The sequence below is a fragment of the Nipponia nippon genome, unplaced genomic scaffold, assembly GCF_047370975.1.
Source record: "Nipponia nippon isolate SJK-2023a ecotype South Korea unplaced genomic scaffold, ASM4737097v1 scaffold_8, whole genome shotgun sequence".
In the NCBI taxonomy this organism is placed as follows: domain Eukaryota; kingdom Metazoa; phylum Chordata; class Aves; order Pelecaniformes; family Threskiornithidae; genus Nipponia; species Nipponia nippon.
The window spans coordinates 22,746,497-22,772,750 of NW_028262402.1; the positions used below are offsets into that span (position 1 = coordinate 22,746,497).

Below are 26,254 nucleotides of genomic sequence, written 5' to 3' on the forward strand. Positions count from 1 at the left end.
TTCATTGCAACGTTAAACCCAATGGTCTTGTCCAAAGGGACGAGGAGTGGAGATTGTAATGGAAATACCTTTAGATTCTTGTAGCCTGTGATTTGACTTGCATGTTATAGGAATTACTGTAGCAGGAGCCACCTGAACCCAGAGAAGACAAGCCTTACAAGAAGCAGTACAAGTCCAGCAGTGACCCAACCTGAGCTGGCTTTTATGCTCAATAACTCCACACAACACACCACCTCTCCTGTCCTGAGTGACCACCATAACAGATGGAGCTCAAAGTCATGGAGTAAGTGAGCTCAATGGATATTTAAAGACATTTTATAGGGGTGGTCCATGGACCAAGGGAATGATCTGTGTATTATACCAAAAGATGGGAAGGGGGGTGGCAGTTAATGAGGTTGTATTGGATAGTGTGGTACCTGACCATGACGTAAATGGTATGGAATAAGGAGTGGAGAATGTGCTGGTTTTGCCTGGGGTAGAGTTAATTTTCTTTATGGGTCTATGTTTTGGATTTGCACTGTAAACAGTGTTGATAACAGGGATTTTTTTGTTATTGCTGAGCAGTGCTTACACAGAGTCAAGGCCTTTTCTGCTTCTCACACCACCCCATCAGCGAGCAGGCCAGGGGGTGCACAAGAAGTTGGGAGGGGACACAGCTGGGACAGCTGACCAAAGGGATATTCCATACCATATGACATCATGCTCAGCACATAAATCTGGCAGAAGGAGGAAACAGGGGACAGAGTGATGGCGTTTTGTCTTCCCAAGTAACCATCACACTTGATGGAACCCTGCTTTCCTGGAAATGGCTGAGCACCTGCCTGCCAATGGGAAGCAGTGAATGAATTCCTTGCTTTGCTTGTGTGTATGGCTTTTGCTTTACCTATTAAGCTGTCTTTACCTCAACCCATGATTTTTCTCACTTTCCAAGTTACTTTTCCAATTCTCTCCCCCATCCCACTTTGTGTGTGGTGTGTAGTTGCTGGCGGGGATTAAACCATGACAATCTAAGATGTCTTCTCTAGCTGGTCTGCTGAAAGACATGTAACCATCTCTTAAGAGTTAGCGAAATCTTCCCCTGTGTTTTCAGAAAAAGGTTCTTTGTACTAGGCCAAGCTGCAAGAAATAAAAAATCCTGACTGGAAGTCTGATCACAAGAACAGCCCAATCCTTGGTTCTTCTTCTCCTGAAACAGGAAAAGAGAACTGAAAATCTTATCTGTTTGTTGAAAAAGACTATGTCATTAAAATATTGAGGCTATCTGGAGGCTACAAAGCACTTGCATGCAGCTCTGTTACTGCTATCATAAGGCATTACCTGCAAGTGATTTCACAACAGCATACAGCACTGCCACTACAGAAAACAATCCTGCTTCCCTTAAGGCACCCACCGGGTTGCCACAGAGTTGACCATGAACTCAAGGTTTCTTTCTTTCTATCTCTGCTCACAGTTCAGCAAAAAAATGTTCCACTATACAACACATCTGTATCTGTCAGCATATGAGTGAATGTTCAATGAAAGCAATCCAGACTTAAATGAAGTAATTTAGTTACTTGTTCTCAGAAGCTTTTAGAAAAATGGAGAGAAGTTAACAATGGCCTTTCAATACTTAAAGGGGGCTTACATGAAAGATGGCAACAGACTTTTTAACAGGTCGAACAGCAATAGGACAAGGTGCAACGGTTTTCAACTAAAAGAGGGTACATTCAGACTAGATATAAGGAAGAAATTTTTTACAATGAGGGTGGTGAAACACTGGAACGGGTTGCCCAAAGAGGTGGTAGATGCCCCATCCTTGGAAACATTCAAGGACAGGCTGGATGGGGCTCTGAGCAACCTCATCTAGTTGTAGATGTCACTGCCAATTGCAGGGGGGATGGGCTAGATGACCTTTAAAGGCCCCTTCCATCCCAAAGCATTCTATGATTCTATGATCAACCATAAAAAGTTACCAGATGCTCTACGCTCTACAATTCCTGGTGACAACATAGGAAGAAGGCAGACAAAACAACATCAGTCAACATAAATGGGAAGGAAAAAGGGCTGCAGGTGAAAGACTCAAAACTCTGCTTGCGACACCAGTGTGACAGAGCAAAGGATTTACAAGGAGGCTAATGACTAACAAGCCCAATCTAAACAGCTCTATGAAAAGGCAGCTCTTGCTAGGTTTGAGTTTATACACAGCACTGCCACAGCTGAGACAAATTACCATTGAGGCTGCCAGTTACACCAGCTGAGTAGACCACTTATTGCTTCTCTTGCTTCTCTTCAGCTTCATGTCCATACTACAGGTATCTCTCCTAATGCCACTGTACCATTCAGTCAGAAAAGGCAATTCAAATGTCATGCAGCAAAGTATGAGATTTAATTTAGGGAAGCTTCGACTGCCCTGCCAAGCACTGTAGAAAGTGAGTTCGGCAGTACATGGGACCAGCAATGTCCAAAGTGTAATGGGAAACTGCAAACATCAGCTTTGAAAGGATCCTTGCCAGCTTGAAAGCCTAGCAAGCAGGATAAAGTGCCCCAGCCACTGCAAAGAACCACAGGGTAAGTGCTGTAAGAGCTAGTTCTTTACCTATTTTAAGACTGAAACACTTCAGAGCACCCTCCAGAATCATGTTGTGCTGACCCTTAAACCTTACCTTGCAGTAATCAGGCAAAGGAAAGACAAACAAAGAGCTCTTCCACAGTCAGCTAATTGCAGTATGAGGCTGTCACCAATCGCAGTAAGATGAAGCATGTTGCTAATAAACAAGTCACACTTCCTAAACCAAATGGCAACCAACAGAGAGGCCTAAAGATTGTTGTTTGCAGAGCAAGAATAAGCCTCCTTTGAAAGAAAAGCAGAAATATGCCCATTCAGGTTGCAAAGAGAAAAGCAGAATAGTTTCTCCCCCATAAATGTATGACTGCTGAATCTACTGAATACAGAGCTGACAGTCTAATGGTGAGAAGGAATGGAGTTGCTCTTGTGCTCTTTAATGTCATACATTAACTCACATTAGTGCTTGAAAATGAGATTGCTTTCTTACAGATCTGAACACTGTTTTCTTTTTATGGTAAGTCACATCGAGATCAACAATGAGAAGTAAGACTTGGGTTCTCTGTGGGTTTTGCAGACTTGTCACAGTTCTATAGCAAATTCTCAGCTAATATATTCTAATGCAGAAAAACAGAAACAGCAGCAATGTATAGTCCTGGAGCAACATTAACATGTCAGAACACACTGCAGTCCCCAAGGTGGAAGGAAAGGAGCCATTAAAACTTCCCTGAAGATTTCTGACTGAAGTATGCAGCCACTGTCCCTACTTTTTGCATCTTGCCAGCTGCATTATTGCCTTCTAACCATGAAACAACAACCATTCTGGGTGCAGCTGCTGCATTTGGTACTTACATTCATGCTGCTCGTAGGGCGGATATGAAAGTCTTACAGAGATCAGGATGAAGAAGATAAACAGAGGCCAGGCAACTTCGATCAGCAGCTGGAACTGGAAACAATAAAGACAAAGTATTAAGACACCATATTCAAAATACAGGACAGAACAGATGTTCCAGGACAATCCACATGTAAGCCAGGACAGTTTTGCAAGCACTGCCTCACTTTGTCTATGCATTCCAGGACCGAGAAGTTTGTTCCTCCAGCTTCAGAGGATAGCAAAGAATTACAGGCTTTTCTCATTGACATGTGCCAGTTATGGGACTAAACTGGATGTGCTTAAGGGCTACTTCTGGCTTCTTTTTGTAATTCTTTTTGTCCCCTGACCAAAAGAAACCTTCCAGTGAATCTTCCCAGCAAGGAGCTGAATTTTTGGCCTCATATTTTAAAGGTAGTGGGAAGTATTTGCATCCCATTCTCACAGTAAACCATTGAGCTTCTACCCTAACACATCAGGCATGGAAATTGTGCTGGTGCATAGCAATGCCAAATCTTTCAATTGCAGAGCTGCAAAAGTATATTGGTATCAGGAAAGCAGAGCTACTAAAATTAAGCTCATACCTAGTTATTGTTTTGTTCTAATGTACGTTTGTTCCCAAAGGCAGGCACCTGCTGGTCCAGGGTACCTACAGATAGGCAGTGAGTGTCAGGTAAAGATATAAAAAAACTCAGTTCTTTAGAGGGACCAGACAAGAATACAAGAAAGGCCCGCAATTAAATGCAGAGCATTTTTTAGATAGGGAATTGAAGCACAGAAAAACCCACTGAGATGTGCCGCGTCCCACAACGCAACACTTCAGCCTAAAGCGTCTGAGATGGAAGCTGAGGTTTCCCAGGCTCGAGCTTCACCAGCCACACCCCTCCTTTCCCACTTCAGAAAGGCTGCCTAAACACGCATTTTAGGTAAGCCATGAGACAAGGAAAAACTGAAAGCTTTTTATGCTGCTGCTTCTTATATTTTTCCTCCTTTGGTAGATGGAAACCAGAGTGTTTTCTCAGTCAAGTAAAGAGAAATCTTCTCTCCTTCTTTCCTGTAAACCCCATCTTTTCTAGATGTCTACATCATTCTTATCACAAACCAGACAGGATAAGATCTGCACCCCAGTGGGAGAGAGAATCCCCAGACACAGACATTTTCTGCCATGTTACACCATTAACAGGTAAAATTAGGCTCTTGACACTCAGCACAAGGCACTCCATGCAGACTTTGAGGTGAGACTTCTAGGTGACTACTGTACCTCAAAATAATCTCACACTGTAAAAACAGTGCATTAAAACAAATGTCACTTGATCCAGCAGATGAAACCATCTAGGATGGCTCTTCACAGATACCCTTATGGCTGACGTCCAGCCAAATGGCACCCCTATCCAAAAGACAAAAACTGAGCATCAGAGTCTCCCTGGCACTCCTAGTGACAGTGCCAGGCTCTTCAGGATGAGTTTGGGATATTGTTTTCCACCTGTTATTTTCATGCATGTACTCTATGACTACTGGATAAGAAACTCCACTGAGACCACACTAAAGAAGATGCCAGGAAGATGCCTTGGTATCTTTGGTCTGTTTTTACAATAGACAATGTAGTGGCAGCACACAGAGCCATTAACAGTGACAGCCTGCTTCCTCTGTACTAAACAGTGGTTTGGCTCCCAGAGGTCAGAGATGCTCAGAGCTAGGACGCTGACAACTTGTCTACTCCTTCCCTTTTCAGGATCCCCTCACAGCTGCTGCCAGGATGGCATAGCAGGACTTTTCCTTCTCTTGACAGAAAGGTGGCTCTGAAACCAGGACAAGCCATTCCCTCCACCAGCTTCAATGGCCGTGCTCTGGCACACATCATGGCCCTCTGCCACCCTGGCTGAAAGCAAGGAGCATGCACCCTGAGTGACTGCCACTACACTGTTTGGGGAGGAGCAGTGTCAGCTGGGCTTGTGGAGGTTTCTCAGGGTGATCAAGGTGGCCAGATAGCATCTCACAGCCCTGTAACTGCTACAGAACCAGCAAGAAAATGCTGTCTTTGAGATCAAGCCCTGGCTTGTTCAGAGAAATATCAGCCCCAGCCATACCACACTGGGGTGGACAGTAGTGCCCAAAAGGCCCTGTTGTTGAAGGGGGAGCCTGGCCACCTGCACACATAGCTCCTCTTTTGCATGCCTGATTATGGTTAATTACACAATCATGAAGGTAGCCACCTATGGGTGGTGCGCACAGCACTGATTCCCTCTGCACACACAACACGTCTAACTTTGCAGATTGAGAGATTCAGGGAGGACAGAGAAAGGAGGGATGCAGCTTGGACTGACCGAGTTGCACCTTTACAGCTGAAGACTGCTGCATCATGGCAGCCACTGAAACGCTACTTAGTGAGAGACAGCTGGCAACTGCTGCACCAGAGGCTTGCACAGGGTCAGGCTCAATGTGTCAGTGGCATTTCAACAGAGAGTTTGGACTCCCTGGCCAGCCTCTTGTGCTGTTCAACAAAAACTGAATTCTCTTCCTTTTGCTCATAAGTGTCAGTAGGTTCCTTCCCCTACTGCCTCCTGACCTTCCTGTGACAGCAGTTTTCATCCACAGTGGCCTTTGCAGAGGAGGACACAGAGATATTAAAGGGGACATGTCTCACTCAGGTTCATACTAAGTAGATACTGAAAAACCAAGACTCCTCACCCACTTTTGTGCTGCGACTACTAGAACAGCCTGGTAAGTAAGTGAAATGAATCTTCAAACCTCCAACCCCTCTGCCACCCCTGCTCCATCTGGAGTTGAAGGAGGAACATCCCATTTGCACACAGCAGGTGAATTCAGAGGCAGCACTTGACCAAGAAGAAACTGCTCCCGATTTACCTGAGGCTAGTCCTCAAAAGCATGCCTAATTTATACCAGTTGGCTGACGATGCAGGATACCATAACATATTGAGACCTACGCTGTGTCAACAGGAAATCTGTTGAGCAAGAACTAACCAAACTATCACCCCCATCTCACTGTCAACCACCCTCCCCACCTTTATGGTCCAGTTTCAACTCAGGGAGCTACCAACAGCTGACCAGTTCTCCATGCGAGTTTGAAGCATCTCCTCATTTGCAAGACAGCAGGGAGAGAGAAATGTTTTTACACAGTGACCCCTGAACATGATGTTTCTTTCCGCCTCTCCCCCTGTAAATTCCTTTACTCCATTCCGGTGCTGTTGGAAGTTACCTAGTACAAAGTAACGTTGGAATTGCACACGTCAGGCTGAGCTTTGAACCCATCTTTCGCAATGCAGCCCAAACTCATAGCAGCCAAAGAGAGGGTTTGGTGGGAAGCAAAGGCTACCCCACTATTCTTGTGTGAGTAAGGGTAAGGATCAAACTATTTCTGGGCTACATCTTCAGTAAGTACAGATGGGAGACAGCCATCACCAGTACACCCAGCTCAAGGACAATGGTGTCCTAACAGTAAAGCAGATAGATGAATGACTGTGCAGCCATGATAACAGCATGGTGAGAAGAGATGTTCGGCTACTTTTCTGCCATTTTCTGTTAAGTGGCCTTCCCTTCCTGACATCTTCAGGTAAAGCCCAAATGGGAACCATTAATGAGAAAAACCCCACTGCTACAGGAAGCCCACAAAACCAAGCGATGTCTCAAGCCTTCATTGTGAATTGACTCATATCATCAGTGTGGAACAGAGATTATAAGCAGTTTCATCCCTTTGGGATACTTGATGGGAAATCAATACAGAAGCTGCCAGAAGGTACCAAGAAATAGCTGAGCAGATCCAAGATCATGACAAAACTACAAGCAGGAAGGTCTTTTTCACTGGCACATGCTTAGCCTACTGCATTTTTGTGGCACTGCCAAAGGATCCAAATGCACCTCTGCTGCCCAGTAAACTAGCTTGCAGCTACCTTGACAGGACATGCATGCTAAACTCAGACCTCTTCAAGTAACCTTCAAATGTGATGCATTATTTTTAGACAACCCTGACAAAAAAAAGCCATCATCCTCCGTGTAAAACTCAACTCCTCTGAAATCTCCTCTTGGTTTAACCAGTTTAAGCATTGCCCCAGAGGATCCATCAACATCCTAGAGCTCCCCTAGTTGCTAAAGGCAGTTTGGGAGAGGTCAAGAGTAAGATCTCTAATGGCAAGGAACAGACTTTTTTCAGCTCTAAGAGCCTTAGTTATATGGGCAATAGCTGAGAACAGCCTATCTTTTTAAGAGCTGTAGCCAGTTTTGAGACTACCTTCCCCAGTTCCATTGCAACATTCCTCTAAATTATGAGGCTGTTCACAAGGTCAGGATGCTGGCCTTGTGAAGAACATCCGGAGAACAGACAGCCTCATTCCTTGAAGGTGACACAGCCCACAGCCTCTCAGCTGGGCAGTCCTGTCCTGGGAGATCAAGGCTCCTGGGGTAAGGACAAAAACATGCAAATCACAGAAATTCCTGCCATCACTGGCAGCTCTGTAACCACAGAGGTATACAGGAAAAGTCAAAGATGCCACGAGTCCCCCCTAAGTCTGGTTTTACTTAAGAATGGACCAATTCCAGCTCTAAATTCACTGGACAGAAGTCCAATGAAAACAAGCTTCAGACACCTGAGCACAGACTTCAGACACTGTCTTCATCTCCAGTGGTGAATATGATAGCCTCCCCTCCCTTGTGACTCCGAGTTTCTAAAACAACCCAGCCCCAACCAGCTGGCAAGCACCCTGACATTTGCAGGGTTCAGAAAGCTTATCAGAGAGACCACTTTCCACTCACCACCTCAGTAACTCATGTTCCCTTCACATTCCCTACTCATACCACCTCAAGGTCAGATCTAACACAAGAGATCCTCTGTACAGGCCTGTTGTACAGGACATGCCCTTGTCCAACACAGTTATCCCCTAAATCCCTGGAGGGGAAATAGCACATTTTCTCTGGCTTTTAGCTGTCTGCAGAAGTCACAGCATCCTGTGAGGTCTCATTAATGTAAAGGCAGAATAATTTTAAGAACACCATACTGGATTCATGCTCCTGTGCCTTTGTCACCACTAGGAGAAACTCTTGTTGCATACTGTCTATCTGAACAGGTACGTTCCCACACTGCTAATAGATGGTGAGGCTAGCACTTTAACTAATCAAAACGCACCTTGGCAGAAAAACATCAGTTGCCTGGATTTGTCTCCAGGCCAGTGTAACAACGTGTCTCATGCCAGTCACTTAAACTATACCTCCGTTGTAAAGTTACACAACAGGCTTGGGTTTGTCTACCTGATCAAAGAGACTGAAGATGCCTGCTATTGCCTCCACCACTTCAGCCATTAGGAAATAGCAGAATTTTGTTGCTGTTGTTGCAGCTTGCAGCATTCAAAAGCTTTTAGACTCAAGTGCACATCCCTGCAGTCTGGCAATGCCCCACCTGCAGAGCAGAGCAGGTCATAGCACAGGTTTTCATTTTACATCTTCCTTGCTGCACACGGCAGCCATGCACCCTCTCTGCCTGGTCTGACATGAGTGTTTCAGCACTCTGACACTCTCTCACACTGGGATTCAGGACAGAAGTCTTGAGCACCTTCAAGCCCTCTGGTTTCTGTCCACCCACCACCCTCTTCAATTTGAATTAGGTCTTTCCAAAGGCAGACTAGTTGCTCTGCCAGGGCCCACTAGAGGTAAAACATTAAGATACAGGATGTTTCCCTGTTTTGCTTGAAAAGTAAACTACACAGCTACAACTTAGAGCTCAAAAAACCCTGTGGCTAATACTTACAGTCTGTCTTCTTCTGTAGGTGAAGTTCTTCCATAGCAGCAATCCCAGCTGCGTCCAGAAAGCCATCTTCCTTCAGCAAAGCCTAGGAGCTCCCTTTGTGCAGCAGCAGTGGCAGTATACAGCAGAGATATTGTGGCTGGGCATTAACTGGGGTGGGGGGAAAGAAAAAAAAACAAAAAAAAAAAAGAGTTGAAAGGGAAAAGCTGTGTCAGTCAGAACACAAAAGGTGACAAAACAGGGAACGCCAGAGGCTGCACTATGTGACCCCATATAATCCTGCAGCCCCCCATGGCACTCCCCACCACTGCTTCCTTACCCCATGCACTCCAGCCAAGTCTCATGGGTCTCAGTAAACTCAGATTTAGACTCGCTGTCTCTTACCTCAGAGCTCCGAGGCACAAAAGAATGCAATACCCGCAGGACAATAATTTTCCTCCTTCCTGCCCCAAAATTCCAAGAGTAAGAACAGCCCAGAACAAGGATAAAATCATAGGCTTTGAAAGCTGATTTAAGGACCTCTTTGAATGAGACTGAACCATACAATTCAGCTTTTTTTAAAGCTTCCTTCCATATTTACTTTTATAATGGTGAAAAGCCTGCTGCCAAATTAGGAAAGCCTTTGTTTTGAAATCCAGTCAACATCACCACTTTTAGTAGAAAATGCTATGCACTTAACAGACAAGGGAAAAACATCCATTTCCTTGAAGGTAAGTCACTAAGAATGACCCTGCAGCCATTCGTATTTGAATAAAGTGAATGGAAAATTGCTACTGAGTCAGTGTTCACGTCTTGCAACCACCTGGCCTCCAACACTGTTGTTAATTGGGTCCATTCAGTATGCACCTTATGAGAGTATGAGAAAGTATAAAGGGTTAAAAAACACATTCATCTCTTTGATGGCTATTAATAATAGCATGGTGTAGGCTTGGGTACACACAGACTTCCAGGAAGGCTCAATCAAATGGAAAGGTGAGCTTATAGTACATTAGTTAAACTTCATTAACCTTTTTTTTCAGAATTAATTTGGCATAGCTTAATTTACTTTTGAGTTTAAGGCCACTTCAGATTAAGAGTAGTTTCATTTTGAGTAAGTGTCCATACAGAAATTTAGTTAATCCACGTCAAATTAATTCTGACTTATGTACTTGAATACACTCTGTTGACAGGCTCAGTGTTAACAGAACAGCTAGCAGCCTATCCAAACACACAGTAAAAGAATCATTCCCTCCAACATCTGTTAAACTGGGAACACACATGCTTTTGATTCTAGTGTCCCACATACCAGTACCCTAGCCATATGATTCGGAGTCGCATGTCTGATTGCAAACTGCATTGAAAAGGCTCCCAAAAATCCATAAATGCGCTAGGAACATAAGACTTCCTCAGGAAATGCTCTGACCAGTCCTACACTGGAGTAAGACTAGATGATAAACAGCAATTCCGGATGTAAGCCTTGAGTTAATGAACACTTGTGGCCTTTAAGACTCGTCCAAAAGTGAATTCCATTATTACAATGAGTTGCAGATTAAAAACTTGTCTCTAGTAATATAGGCTTGTGTTACAAAAAAATTCCCCTAACATGAGTAACAAACAATTGAACCCATTATGCCAAGTTCTACAGATAATTACACTGTAGTATCACAACAGGACAACAGTGCTTCTTAATGCCAGTACAGGGAAGCAAAGAACAGTAACAGACACCTACAAAACCCTACAAATTGAACCTTGTGTCAGCACGCAAGCAGCTGAGTGTACAGTCAGCATGGGCTTATTAACTTCGGCTGAAATTCCCTGATATGACCTCTACAGACGCTCCTTCACAGAGGGATGCCCAACTGATCTGACAGGAGAGCCTCCCTCCCCTGCCCAGTGCTTCCTGCTGGCTGGAGCACCTTGGCACTAACACAGGCTAGCTGGGTGCACATCTGGCTGGTAGACAGTGAATTCCCAGACACACTCAGAGCGAGGCACTTGACAGGCTAATAGCACTTCCATGGCAGGGAAAAAACCTGCCCTTTCTGGACAATCTCAGAGGACAAACCCTAGCTGCTGAGGACTGCACACATGCTCATGGACCCAAAGACACCTTTGCTTACAGGCTTGGATACAGGGGGCTTTGCAGCACCTCCTCTGCGTGCCAGTATTACACATTTAAAGCTGCAATTAACATGTAACCCAGAGATGAAACTAAGTAGGGAACATTATCACCCCTCACGAACTACTTTCCAATGCTTTCCAGCAATTACAGCTAAATACCAAAATCCATTGGTATAAAATGCCACATGAAGAGTGCAGGAAGGATCCCAGGGAGAACCAAAGACAACTTTGGTGTTCTCATCAATAGAAATACACTCAACTCCTGTGCCTTAATACCCTGCACAGAGGCAGAATAAAATTTGAAGCAGTCTGTGGGATGTTTGAGCTAATCGTGGGGTAGCCTGTTTAATCTACATTGTTGAAAATCCCGACATTGGTCCCTTGCAATTGCAGTCAGTCCACAGGATTCAGAATACAAACATTGCTTTATAGAGGTTGTAGGGTTCACATTGCACTAGCAAACTGTAGCGAGATAAGGGCGCATATTTGATCATTTAACACATCTCAACTGATCAGCAGAAGCCTGTGCAGCCAGGAAGACTCAGCTGTGGCCGTCTGCTTGGACTCCAGCTCTCTGGAGTTCAGCTGAACTTTCCTGGGAATAAAGCAAATGTTCTGGCCTTCAAGTAAGGCCAGTTTGCCTGGACACAAGTTTCAAACGAAGCGCAAATCCCGATTTGTAAGGACTGGGCCTGAAGACTGGAAAACGTGGCCCACATGTTGGCACTACCACCTAAGTCTCTACATTAAACCAGGGGATAGGGTCTAGCACTGGACTAATCACCAAGCGCACAAAACCTGAACCTAAAGCATGCCCAGTTCTTCTTCCAGCCATGCTGGGGTGACAGCTTCAAAGACATACTCTGCCCCAGTACCTGTTACAGACTGGGTAACACAGGTTTGTTGATGCCTAGAGCTGTCTCTTATTTTGATCCACAGAAGCTGACATATTTGGTTCACTGCTGATACAAGTTAACTAGGTCCACTTGAATTACTAATGCATCAGAAAATGCTCTGCAAACTAAGCATCTCAAAGGAAAATGGGTAAGCACCCTTTCAGATGTTCTTCCAGCTGACAACAGGCAAGAATTGTAAACCAGAGATGCACAAAACTGATAGATCCAACACTCCCAGCTCAGTTGGAGCTGAAGGCCATCTGTATCTCCACTTCAGGCTAGTCTGGTAAGTTCAACATAGCTGGGAAATCCGACTTGCCATTTAGCCCTGCAGTGCAAAATCACACAAATACCAGCTAGTTTCCAATGCAGGCTTTTGTGTCTCACCTAAGTAAAATTTTGAGCCAGTAGCAAGCATCCGTGATCCCTCCTGACACTTACCTGAAACTTGTCTAAAGCAGCAATACTGTTTCTGTCAAGAATAAGAAAAGCTGCGTGAATTCATCACCATAGCATAAGCTTTCTCTGATCTAATGTACCACAGCTCTGCTGAAGAGAATGTGGATTTATAACTGCCAATACTGAACCCATCCTTTTAAAGTGCAATCTCTTGCTTTTATAAAGGACCTGCTCTCTGAAAGTAGAAGGAATTCCCTCAACTGCAACAAAGAGCACAATTTAGATGTGGAGAGGTCTTTGTGCAAGACATCAAGTTTACACATCCAATCTTTTCATTGTGGGAACACCGCAAGTTTTCCACTAGAGGTAGATACCAATATACAGCAATTTTAAGCCTAGAGGTGTCAGGCGTACTTCTCTTCATCACCCAGAAATCTATTTTTGTCCAGCTGTGCTTCAGCATTTCTCCACCTCTTCACCAACATATAGAACACAACTGCAAAACTTAAGACTACATGGAGCACACCAAGGGAGACTCAAATTGCCTACAGCCTTGAGGTACACCTGGCAGCTGTCTAGTAACCCAGATGCAAATTCAAACTGCCACCTTACCACAAAAAAAAAAGATATCATCAGAAGGGGCTGTCTGCTAATTGTTAAACAAGTAATGCATGCTTGGAATAACATCCTGAATCCAGGCATATGCCCTATGCAACACAGATACAGCAACAAACATTCAGTTAACCACCCAGCCAAGAAAAAGTAAGGATTAAGAAGCCATTCTGTATTGAGCCAGCAAATAAATGGTGGGGATCCAGTATACAGAGGTCCCTGCGTGCTCTACCAACATGCCACTCAGACCTGTGCACAATTAATATGCTATTTGTCAGATGTCTCAAGTTTTCCCAATTCCTCACAAAACACACACAGAAGAGATCAAGTAAAAGACATCCCAATACTTCCCCAGGTCTTCTGATAGAGTTTCCCCCAGTCTCTTCCTAGGGAGAAGCTTACCTTTACAGTTACGGAAGAGCTTGTTTAGCATGGCGAATCAGTGGACATCAGAGGATGGGCAAAAGGTGCAGAGCAATTTTATGTACCTTCTGATCTGGCCTGGGGTTCCTGCTTTGCTCTTAGTAAAGTTCTAGCACCAGGTCAGGACCTTCTCTATGCACCCAGACCAGCAGCCACAACACCCACCAGCACAATTAAAGCACTGGGTCCACACACTTGTCCATGGTCTGCCTTTGCAGAAGGCTCTCTGCATGTGACACTTCCCCCTGCTGCAGAAGCCGTGCACGGCCTCCAGACCCACAGGGCTACAATTCCAACTCAGTGTGCAATTCAGAAAATTACTCTTAAGAGAAAGCTAGGCTACAGGGCAACTTCTGAAAATGCTGACAGTGAAACACATACTTTGACCAACCCTTTCTTTCTAGATCAGTGCTACCCACTAGTTGGAAGTAGAATAGCTCCTGAGAAGTCCATTAACTGGTATGCCAAGAGTCTCCAGACCCAATCCATCTTAAAAACAAAGCAACATATTTTTACAGCTGTAGATTTAAAGAGGAAAAGAGCTCAAGTGGCAGAGAATCAATTCCCCACCCCCATGCCCAGTGTCTGTTCTAAGTAAACATAAAACAGCCTTCAAAAGCAGCTTTCTGCAAACAATGCAGCTGTTTGCTTTCTTTTGGGGGCGAAAAAACCTTTCCCCTAGAGAAGAAATCACTATTTAGTCAGGAAACTAAGAGAACTTATCAAGCTTTATGAGACTGGAACATTTCAGGATTCTGGCAAGATGCTATAGACCCTTTACATCTCCAGCAATGACTTAAACCCAGTCCTGGTCAGCAGAGCTAAAAGCTTTTACTAGTTGATGAAAGTTTAGTGGCCTCCATGAAATCAGTTAGCAGCCTCTGTCCTGTTCTCTCAGTCAGATTTTTCCACACCACCACCGGCAGCGGCTCTCCACAGACCAAGTAGCCACAGAGAGTATACATCTAATATCTAGAGATTATGTCCTTATGAGGGGAAAAAAGGCATTATTTGCTGGACACAGCACAGGTTTGACCTATTAGAGCCAGAGCTGTTCCTTTCCCACAAGTGGACATGGTATAGCACTTCGCCCTTCCTGCCTCAGACAAAAAGTTGTATATCTGCTTAGCTCCAATAGCTTTTGCCTATGCATGTATCAAGTCAAACGAGACCCATTTTGGAAGAAAATGGGTGACTAAAGCACAAACACCAGATTTCAGCAGAAATATAGTCCTATTTGGGAACACTGAGAAATGCCTTAACGATTCATTTCCTTTAGGCAGTGTCAGGCTACATTTTGTGGAGCAAGCCACGTCGACTCTGCAAAGCCCAGATCCAAGGCAAAAGTCCCCCAGTGCTCCATATGCCATCAGTTGAGAGCAGGTCCCCATGAGGGCTGTGAACACCAAGGCAAGACAGAAGTACCTGCCTCATGAACTAACATTTTGACTCAAACAAGACAAACCATCAGAGAACTAGAGGCCTGGATGGGCATTTGAGTAACAGAGCTGCAGTTTAAGCCAAGAGTCCAGAATTAAATCCACATCTCCCAAATCAAGGTCTGGAGTCTTGGCCACTTCTCTGCAGAGCACCAGGATTTCACTTCTCCCAGCACAGTAGCTACAACCAAGAGACTTACTCTTAAACAGCTACATCCACTTTGTACAACCTATGACTGTGCAAGCCCATAAGAAGCTCTCAAGGCACAAGTATTTGGAGGACACCTTCATCATAACTTCCACAATTCCCAGAAAGGGAAAAGCCCTTTGCACCTATGCAACTTCAAATGAGACTAGAGGAGGAGGAAAAAGAGCATTAATCCAAATTCTGTTGAGATTAGCCTAGATAAAGAGCAGCTGTGGACAAATGCAAGCTATTTTTTATCCTGCTGCTAGAGATCTAATTGGAGATAATATTCACAGCAGAAACAGCCATAAAGAATCAGAAGTAAGGTCCATTCTGTGATAAAACAACTTACACAAAGCTTGCAAAACCCACAGGAGCAAATCTGACATTCCCATCTCTAACCTTTAAAGAAGTCAAAAAAAACTTATGACACCTACTGGAGCTCTAGGAAAGAGGGGAACTGCCACCCGAACAGTGACAATTTTATAGGCATAACAATATTGCTCTTTTAAAGTAATCTTTTAACCTGAAGAGCCTGAATTAAGTTACAAAAAGGTGCCACGAAAAGTGTCAGCAGCACAGAGTTCAAGCAACTCACCTGAGGCCACAAGCAAAGCAAAAGCAGAGACAAGAACACAACCACCAGATCCCACACGTCTGTCTCCTGGTTTAAGCACAGCTAGACTCTGTAGCAACCACAAGCAATGCAGGATCAGCAGTGGGGGTGTGAGCTTTGAACCTGCTGCCTGGGACACAGGATCGTTACCAGTGGAGCCACACAGACACTAAAAGCAAGTCTTTCATAACCTCCCCACAGAGGACATTTCTCTCCCATTTGCCAAATGAATATCAGACACCAAGTTTCCTATTCCATCTAAAGACTCATTCAGCGAGAAGTGCTTTCCTCTTCAACATCACCCAGGTCACACCACAGCGTTTACACCGACTCCTTGTTGCTAACGATGTGATTGGAGAGCTTCTGGGTCAGCAGGCAAGAATTTAATTAGGACCACAAGCAACAATATCTGGGTGGCAATTCTTGGCCAGATCCTCTACTAGTTTACATCACTTTACACACACTGACTACCTGGCCTTAGGTTAGCTAACGAACAGGTTCTGGCCTTGTTCTCCAGTGCTTACTAATACTGCAAGCAACTAGTACATTGCTTTCAACATGGCCATCCATCTGTCCTCTAAATAACAATGATTTGTATGACAGACACACTTTAAGATCCACCTTCATGATAATCCACAACCAGTTTAACTCATTCTCCCTCCCTGAGGAGCATGTCAAATATTGTAAAACTAATATTAAAGGATAGTGCCAAAACGTCAGGAAGCTGATGAAAGTCTCATGGAATCCCTCTAGCAACCTGCCACCTCTGGTCCAGACAAAACCGAGACACATAGCATCTCGCTCATCCACAGGATCCTTAAGGCAGCATGCACACAGTTACAAAACACTGAATAAATTACTTCCCTTTGTTATCTAAGGGGGCCCAACCTCGCAGAAGACTGGAGACAACCAGCGGAAAAGGACTCCTTTTAGCACAGGCTGACAATAAAATACCTATTCACAAGCTGCTTTAACTGCTGCTACTAAAACAACTAATGACGTAACCCAAGCCCAATACTACGTTCTGCTTGCTGCACAGAGAAGGGAGCCTGGATCTTGCTCTGGCAAGAGCTGGAACTAATATAATGTCATGTTAGGGGCAGAATCTGGCTTCCCAACTATTTAGGCAAAATGGCAAGGGGTTTCTAAAGGTATTTAGCCTTGGCACTAGGACTGAACAAATGGGTCTTTCAAAAGTCTGTATATTATATGCTGGGCTTTTCCGAATGCTCCACTATGAACAGCTGAGCAGACGACCATTTGGAAAGACCTGGCCCACAATTAACATGATGAGCATGAAATTCCTGGCCCTAAACTCTTCAGGAGTATCTGTCTTCCCTCTTCCATCAAAGCCGAACTCCTACGATGTATTTCTGGGCCACAGGTGGGGCCATCCCTACCAATCACAAATAAACCATAGGGGATGGTTTACCCAAAGAGTCAAGCTCTAGCTTACAAAGTACTCCATAATACAAATTGGACTACATTTTCCAAAGTCCTCAGTGCCTCCTTAGACACTTACACAAAACCGCATTTTCAGAAGTGGCTGCTGTTTTATAAGCTTCCCGTGTGACACAACATGCCAAGCTGTTTTGAAAACCTGCCCCAGGTCACCAGAGAGTAATGTCTACCTACCAGAATGACCACAACAACTGGTTCTCATTACTTCCAGCATGCTCAAAAGGCTCATTGGTGAAAACAAGCACAGCTCCAATGCAATGGAAGATGTCAAGCTTGCATGCACCTCAGGTGGACTGACCCAAAGAAAAGCACATGCAAGAGACTGTGGCATGCACTTAGGCAAGAGGAATTGCTTAAATGTCAAGTATAACACTCAAGATGAAATGCAGTCATCTGTGTTACAAAAAAAACAGCTTCCACTGGAAGGTTGTGAAATACGTGAAGCATTTCAACTGTCAACATTATGCTGAACGTCCCCTACTTTCCCCATACAAAAAAAAAGCCAAAATCTAGTCCATTCTCTGGCAAAAACAAACATAAAAACTGATTTGCTTTACCACGGCCAATGTCCAAAAATCCATAGTCCATATTAGCAGATTTTTTTTTTTTTTTGGGCTCTCAAAGAATGAGCTCTTCTCTAGTGGAATCTAGACATAACAGAACATCCCGCTAAAACAATAATTGCGACATTTGGGCTCAATTCATGCCATTAAGCTTTGATCTCTGAGCAACTATAGTATTGTCAGTACAGAGCCTGCAGAAAGCTGTGTTACACAGCCTCAGTCACTTTTTCCAGCTGATGACGCATCCTGTTTAAGGACGTTATCTTTGCAACTAGGAAAAAGGGTGAAGTATTTCACGTTGCAAAACATACTTCTCTGCTTGGCAGCGACCTCGAGGTGGGGAGAAGGAAGACAGGGCTCCCCCAAGAAAGTCATCAGCCTCATCAACTTTTAGGAAGAGAAATCCATGAGCTCAGAGGGTGTTAAGACATAAACACTTTTGACCACCACCACGCCTTCCACAGCACATCCTGGTCACTGGCTCACTTTAGACAAAGCAGCCATAGATCTGGTTTAACAAAGTGTAATGCTGATAGGTGCTTCAGGATCCTACTGCACAGTGGCTGGAGCATCACTAGCATGCTTGTACCTTCCACTGAGCAAAGTTACCAAGCCTTCCAGCTTTGCCATCACGTGCACAAGAATTTTTTTGGACAGAAATGTCTTCTCCTACATCTTGTTTTTGTAACTTGTTCTTCACCTTGGGAGAAAACAAGGAGACAAACCATGCCCAGTACAAGATTAAATAGCAGTTTGAGGTGCATGCCTGCCCTGTAACATCAAAAGAAACTTTACTGTTATTTTCCTCTTCATCTTCTCCATTTGGGACCATCATATCATAAACCAGCATGTGTGTTCAGTAACGGAGCAGAACACAACACGGTTTATACTGTAGAAAACATCCCAGTGGTGCTTTTGAGATTCACTGGCATAAAGAATAAGCTGGCTGTGAAGCTTGGTATCTACACAACTGCACTGATATCTGTGGCAGAGGTATAAGTAATAGCAGATGAAACAAAAATATCCCTGCACTATGCAGAAAAACATCAGGCAAGAAAAAGCCTCTAGCACAATGAAAGGAAATGACATTGTCAAAAAAAGCAATAAACTGGCAAAGGCAGCATGCAGCAGCCATTGTCAGCTTGAGCAGAGTTTGATCCTTTAAAGCCCACAACAGACAGGGCCACAACACCTCCTTGGCTCCCACATGGCTACCACCTAACTGCAGGGATTTGGAAGCTAATAATTCACTGAAGGGATAAACAGATGTCCAAGTACTTTTGAAAGCAGTGAGTGTCAGCTACGAAGAGGAACGAATCTCTGATCAATCTTGGCAACCAATACAGAGTTCAACAACCACTTATCACTGAAGTTATTCATAGAAGAATATGAAAATAATTGGCACAGATGGTAAGAAGGAAGCCTGCGTGCCTGCTGCGGCAGGTGTGGCACAGGGCAGCAAGCCGGGAGCACTGCCAGAAAGCATGTGCCAGCCCTCCCCGTTTTGCCTGATCCACGGAGGAAACAGTTGTTCCACACACTTTAGCTCCAGCTCTGTAACCCATTCCCCCGCTGCTGAAGCTGCAATCCTTAGGGTCAGTGTGACAGTTAACAGACACGTGAACCAGGCTAACATATGCCTATTTTAACATCATGCACAGACAAATCTAAGAGAAGGATGACAGAATTTATTCATGTCCTAAGCTACATCTCGTGATGCAGAAGGATTCAGCACAGAGCTCCGTTAGTTTGCTCCAATAGTTTCAAGGGATGAAGCACAGAGGTGGCGGGCTGTGGTCTACTCAATTTCAACCAAATGACTCAGAACGGAAAACACTTCAGGTAAGTGCAGAAGTGGCATGAAATGCCAAAAGGAAAAGCAATAAGCCTGCAAGAGAGAAATATAAACAAAAGTTTTTAATGGATATAGGATCCAAAACATACATTTTTTTGTTGAGTTTAGAATATCCTTAATGGTGCTGAGAAAGTTCCACTGGAGTCAAAGCATACTCCTGCAGACAATCCAGTCGACTGCAATTACATCTGGTTTTATATATAAACACAATTGGGAAGATAGATGTAGTGGTGTGGAATACTAAAAGCATGTCACAAGAAGTGGGAATGAAGCTCTAGAAGACAGGGCAATCAGGAGAACAAAAAAAAACAACCCGGGAAAAGTAAGATCTGAAGAAATCTGAAAACAGATGGTGTACAGGTGATGGTATCAGTTTGCTAGAAGAAGGAAGCGAGTACAGATCTCTCCAAAGACAGCAGAAAAACTCCTATTGCTCACTTCAGGATGACTATTTAAATATAGGTTTGAGAGCGCTGGGAAATAAAGCAGTAAGAATTGCTACTCAGATTTAATAGGGTAAAGAATAATTGAAATATCTAAAATACTTTAAAACAAAGAAATTAGATAAAAAGCACATTGCCCATTGATAGAACAAAACTACAAACACAGGATCAATTTAGTTTATTAAATAGGAACATTTTATTTAGGGCAAGAGTGGATTTTGAACTTTGACTCCCATACTGCTACCAGAATGAAGTGTCCATGCATCTGTGCTCAGAAAAGATTGGTGCTGCTTTATTGTTTGGATGAGGAGAGGTTTGGATTTTTTTTAATGCGTTCAAATTTGGTCCTAACTCTGCTTTTATTGGCAGCCATAGCCAAACTCTTGTCATGAGAGCACAATTACAATATACGGAAGAGGAAAAAAGCCACCAGTAGAATCCTAGAATATCAATATATTCCCCATGAATACGGCTCTCAGACAAATGAACATGTATGATAATTTGCCTGTTGCTTTTGAAGGCACCAAAATTCACCTGGAAAAGCAGGTGCTACATCTGAAAACCAGTGTCTTAAACCCAAGTTGCTGACACTAGCAATACAGCCTACAGTCTTTAAAGATGTGTCACCCATTGCAGCTGAGAAAAAACGCACTTTCACTTCTACCATGAAGAGGATAAACTTTTGTCATGTCACTCTTATAACAATGGTGAAAGCAGATAAGAGGAAACAGGAGCAAGACATCACAAGAAGATGGATACAGGTGCTGGGGACCAGGTTCTCCTGGTCCCTAGTTCTGCTCTTGTTACCTACACCACCACCACTGCTGCTGCTGCTTTGAGACCTTCCACGTGGCTTAATTTAGGCTTTTACTAAGCTAACAACCAAGAATGCTAATGAATATTAGCTGCAGGGTTTGCTTGCCTGCTCCTGGTAACAACCATTCACTTGGAAAAGGGCTGGTAAAACTGCAGATTGTTTCAGGGAGCCAAGCAAGTAGGGTGGTAACAGGTTTTGGCCACCTCTATCTTCCACAGAGCCCTGCCTGCTATTTGCTAAAAAGGAAACCAGACCTCCAGAACGATCTCTGAACTGTGTGGTCAGAGGCTCTTACTGTTTGCTCTTTCCCGGAGAATGACCTTGCTATCTAGCCCAAACCAGAACAGTCTTGGAAAGGCTCTTTTGCTCTCCTTTTTCTGTCTAATACCGACTGTTCCCTAGCAAAGCTAGCATAACACAAACCAATCTCATTGCATTAGACAGAGCTCTGCTAAGCAACACTCCTCCAGAAAATATCAGAAGAGGAAAAAGGTCAGCTTGTACGTGGATATTCATGCCATTCAAACTGATGTGCATTCTTATAATCTATGATCAAGCTTTTTCACCAATAACCCAATGAATAAAGACCTGAATGCTCCCATTTTTCCTACAGCATTAGCCTGCTGTGTCAGGAAAGCTGCATCAACAGTTTTCCATCCTACCCTGTCTCGCTCTCAGTCCTTGAGGCAAACTCACATGCTTCCCCCCCCCCAACGACAAATGCTAAAAAAGACAGGACCAGCTTTGCTGCCACCTATTTTAAAGAAACAAACCAGAAAAAAGGTAGAGAACAGGGTGCTCCAGTCAGTAGTTCAAATCACAGTAGTTCTTCTGAGTTGTTCTGTATGACTTTTGTGCGACCCATAGAAATACAAGACATATAGCTACAGAATATGAACTATTTCAACTTTTTTTGTGGTGATAATCTTTTGAACATTACAACTAGAGTCTTACCACGGCATTTTTAATCTACACTCTTAATATCAGTAACTGCAGATGTATGTGCTTGTTAACTACACAGAAAACTTTCAAGCATTCAGGATTAAAATCCTCAGCTGGCATAAATATGAGACAATATCAGAGAGAGCAAATTCCTACCATGTTGGACCTGGAGAAAGTGGGTAGAGTCCCTAGCTGTCTCAGATGAACGTGGAAAATATGTCATATGTACAAAATATGTTTACTAAACAGTGGGTCCTGACTCTAGCCCCTCTCACAGCAGGAGTCATCAAGAATAACCAGCCTAACAGAAACATGCTGGTGTTTGGTCAGCCATGGCCTCTGGACTTATTTCAGGATCTGGTGTGTTGCCCAGCCTAGGAGATCTATATAAACACCAAGGGTGCTTGCTCCGAGGTTACTTAAAAGTGTTAGTCTGGTTCCCTTTCTGCTCCACTCTTGTCATCATCTTTGAGCTGGCACCAGTGCTCACAAAGCCATGAGAAGACTCTGAACACAGGATGTTGGCGGGGGGGGAGGGGGAACCACACCAAGCAAAAAGAAGAGAGTTTGTTCTCAGTTACTCACCCTGGGTTGGTGAACTCCAGTGCCAGGAGGATGAAACGGATGAAGAGAGGAAAAGAGAACAGGCACTCGGGGGGAAAACGAAGGAGGTCCATTACTAGCTCACTAGCAACCTTCAATTACTCTGGATTAAAGTTCTGAAGAAACCACACCCTAAGAAATGTTGTGCCTGCATGGTGCAACGCATGTGATAAACACTAGCAGAGCTGATCACATCTGGCCAGATAGAGGAGTTCAGCACCGATCCACCTCCTGCTCGGTCCTTCTGGGTCTAACTCTGCAGATGAACTCACTGGTGAGACTACAGGCTTGCAGCGACGAAGGCAAGGAAGCCTTGCTTTCTGAATTGTGTGTATTACACTTGATTAACACATGAGAATGCTCCAGCCCAGAATCCGCACAGAAGGTCCACAGCCACCTTCCTCCAGTCACGGAGGCTTTTTCCTGAATCACGGCAGACTGTTTTACCCTCACGCAGCCAGGGGGAAGTTCAGCCTAAGGAATGCTAGAGAAAAGGCTACTCCTGGAACAAAGGCCAAAATAATTTTACTGACCTTTTTATAAACTCATGGCATTTCAGCTTCTGTAGGTCAGCATTTTACCAGAAGCCACTCTTATCTGAACTGCGATGGTAGATGTCGAATTTGGTGCTGGACCAAGTCTCTGCTCACACATAGCATTGAGCTACACTTGTTTTTGAAAACAAATTTAGCATTACAAAAAAGGTTTGCCAGCAGCTGCCTGTGGCAAACTGATTCATAAACATGCCTCAATCTCACTGGGTGAAGAGATCATTAAGAAACTTTCAACATACCTGCCTGCACTGCTATGCAGCTGTATTTAGAGGAAATGCTGAATTGATATCCAAAAGATTACCGTGACTCCTGCAAATGCCAAAATCTTACATACAGATGCACCCAAGGTATTTGTTTCACATAAATATCATATGGCTAAGTGTACTGCAGCAGCAACTTATCAGGGGAAGGTTATTGTGGATGGTTGGGGCTAGCTGCTTATTACCCTCTAACCCCAGATGACAGCAATTGGGATCTCCAATTGGGCCAGCAGGCACCTCCTCAGAACACCTACAGTGAGCATAAAAAAGCATCAATTTTAATTATTTTTTAAAGCTAGGCATTCTCAACTAAAAAGTTCAACTTGAATTCTTTTGAACTACAGCTTCTGTGTTCCATGCTACCAAACTTTTATCCACACTTTGTCAAGAGTTGACTTCTAATTCTTACCATAATCGGCCCTACCAAATTATGATTACATGAGAAACAAGGTGCTCCACATCATGAGTAAAGGCATCAGACTCCTGCCCTTACTTGTCCAGACCATACCAGATACAGCCTGTACCACACCACTCTTACATAAATTAAAATTCACAATTCGTTGTGCAAATTTGAAGACCCACCAACAGCATTGGCATCTGTTACATCAGGAACACACTGCAGGGTCCCAGGGAGTACCCATTTAGCTGAATAGCCTACAGGGGCATCACAGAATCACGCACTGATCCGTGCTACGGGAAGTCTCAGCACACACCACCATTCCCACTTGTCAGGGAGGCAACCTGTGCCACAAGGGCCAAGCACAAAAAGCATTTGCACTGTATGTTTACTACCATGACCTGCTTTCCAAACTGAGCGAGACTGCTCCATGACAAAAGCCTTTCGACAGCAAGCTTGGCCATCTGTTGTTAATGGAACATTCCCAAGACATGGCTGTTCTCTGCAGCAGCAACTCATTTTCAAAGGCACCTCCAAACTGAACTTCAATGTGTTAATCCATAACAATAATTTTCAAGAAAGTCCAGCTCCTCTTTAGGCTTCAATTTAGCACATGTTTACAACATGTTTACATGCCTCTGGCTTCAGTCAGGTCTACTCCAACACACTAAAGATGAACTTTGATCCTCCAAGTAAGTTACTTGTACAACCTTAAAATTTCCAAGGCCAACAGCTGGGGGGGGGGGGGGGAGGGAAGGGACTGAGCACTCCCGGTTTATCTTTAAAACAGGCAAAAATACCGTTTCATGTGAACTTTTAATTCAGAACTGGAGTATCTTTCCTGACACGTTTTAAGCACCTGGGGAGCAGTGCACCTCCCGAACGAAGCAGCAGTGTTTTCTAACAGGCTGATGATGGGTTGCAATGTAGCAGTCCAGGCTTAACAGCAGCCTGGCAGGCAGAAGCCAGATTTGCTGCACGCAACTGAACCTCCTGCCCACCACAAAAGCGGCCAGATCGATCTTTTAGTTTTACGCTCCCCCTCATCCCAAGGCCCTCCCCTCTCCCCCCACGACTTTACAGGATTGCGGCAGGGGTGAAGGGGATGAACCCCCCCTTCCCCGTTATCCCCTAGCACCCACCAGGGCTGGAAGGGGCGGCGGTAAGGTGAGGCACCCTACGCCAGCGCTGCCAAGTCAGGGTCGCCTCGCTCAGGATAAGCTAAAATAAAACAATTATTTCAAAAAAAATAAGCATACAGGAAAACCGCCCCACTGTTAGCCCGCTCCCGATGCCCCGCAAGCCATCCTCCGAGCCACGCTCCTGACACGCTGGGCACGGCGAGCGGCACCACGCCGGAAAACGAAAAAACAAAGCAAAACAGAACAAAACCCCACTTCTTCGCTTTTCTTTTTCTCTCGCTTTATGCCGCCTGCTCCGGGCGAGGCGCAGACGAGCGGGGAAGACTCCCCCGACAGCTGCCCGCGGCGCGTCCTCCTCCTCCTCCTCCTCCCCGCCGCCGCCGCCTACCTCCCCGGCCGGCAGCCGCCGTCGGTCCCGCGGGGAGCCGAGCCGAGCCGAGCCGAGCCGAGCCGCGCCGCTGCCTCCGCTCCGCGCTGCGCTCCCGGCTCCCGCCCCGGCGCCAGCCCCAGCCCCGCTGCCGCTGCCAGCAGCCCGCGCCCCGCAGCGCCTCTTATAGGGCAGCGCGGAGCTGCCCGCAGCGGGGCCGCCCGCCCCTTCCACCGCCGGGGCCGCCCAGGAGCCCGCCGGTCCCTTTCCCCTTTCGCTGCTGTCCTCCCTCCTTTTTGTCTCTCCCTTCTCCTCTTTCCCTTCTTCTGTTCCCTCTCTCCTTTTCTCTTCCCCCCACCTTTTCTTTCCCTTTTCGGCGGCGGCTGGTTGGGGGGCGCGGACGCGGCGATTTGCATGTAGGCGCGCACACGGCAGCCAAAAACAAACTGCGGGGCTGGGTAGGTCCGCCCCGGCCCCGCCGCGGCGGGACGCGGGTCCAGGAACCGGACACGGGGGAGCTGCGGGGTCGCTGCGCGCCCGCCGCCCTCCGCCCTCCGCCCTCCGCCCCGCGCCTGCTCCGCTGCCCGCATCTGCGGAGCTGAGCCGGTGCACGCTGGGCTGCACCGGCTGTACAGACAGACACATCCTCGGCTGGACAGACACATCCTCGGCTGTCCAGCGACAGGGCGCACCAACAGCGCTGGCCTGGCAGGAATCAATCAATAATAACCAACTTCGACGGGACCAGAATTTGTCCTCTGTGTCACTTGTGGTAAGGAAAAGGCAAGGAACTGTGAAAGCTGACACTTTGATACTTACCCATAATTAAGGATGAATTCAGTTGTGTCAGTTTTTGGAGAAACTGGCAACCATTCACAAACTTTAAAAAAAAAATCACAATTTATTTTTAAATGTTCACAGTGTCCAACTTGACTTGCTCCAAACACAAAATCCATAAATGATGGCATGTTTCAGCTACCTGAGAAATGGCCTGTGTTACTGATCTTAGTAAT

The 26,254-nt window shown here is 45.1% G+C and overlaps 1 protein-coding gene across 5 annotated transcripts in view; it reads right to left on the reverse strand.

Annotated features, from left to right (window-relative positions):
- ABCA1 (ATP binding cassette subfamily A member 1) overlaps positions 1 to 25,384 on the reverse strand; it is a 99,141-nt gene extending 73,757 nt beyond the window's left edge. For 2 of the 5 annotated variants that reach the window (XM_087742598.1, XM_087742595.1), the window contains exons 1-3: positions 25,263 to 25,384; positions 9,169 to 9,315; positions 3,395 to 3,488 (exon numbers count right to left, since the gene is read on the reverse strand). In XM_087742598.1, the coding sequence (XP_087598724.1) occupies positions 3,395 to 3,488; positions 9,169 to 9,234 (160 nt within the window). In that variant the 5' untranslated portion in view covers positions 9,235 to 9,315; positions 25,263 to 25,384. The other 3 variants (XM_087742597.1, XM_087742596.1, XM_087742599.1) reach the window with 3 other exon arrangements.
- Between the last annotated feature and the right edge of the window lie 870 nt (positions 25,385 to 26,254).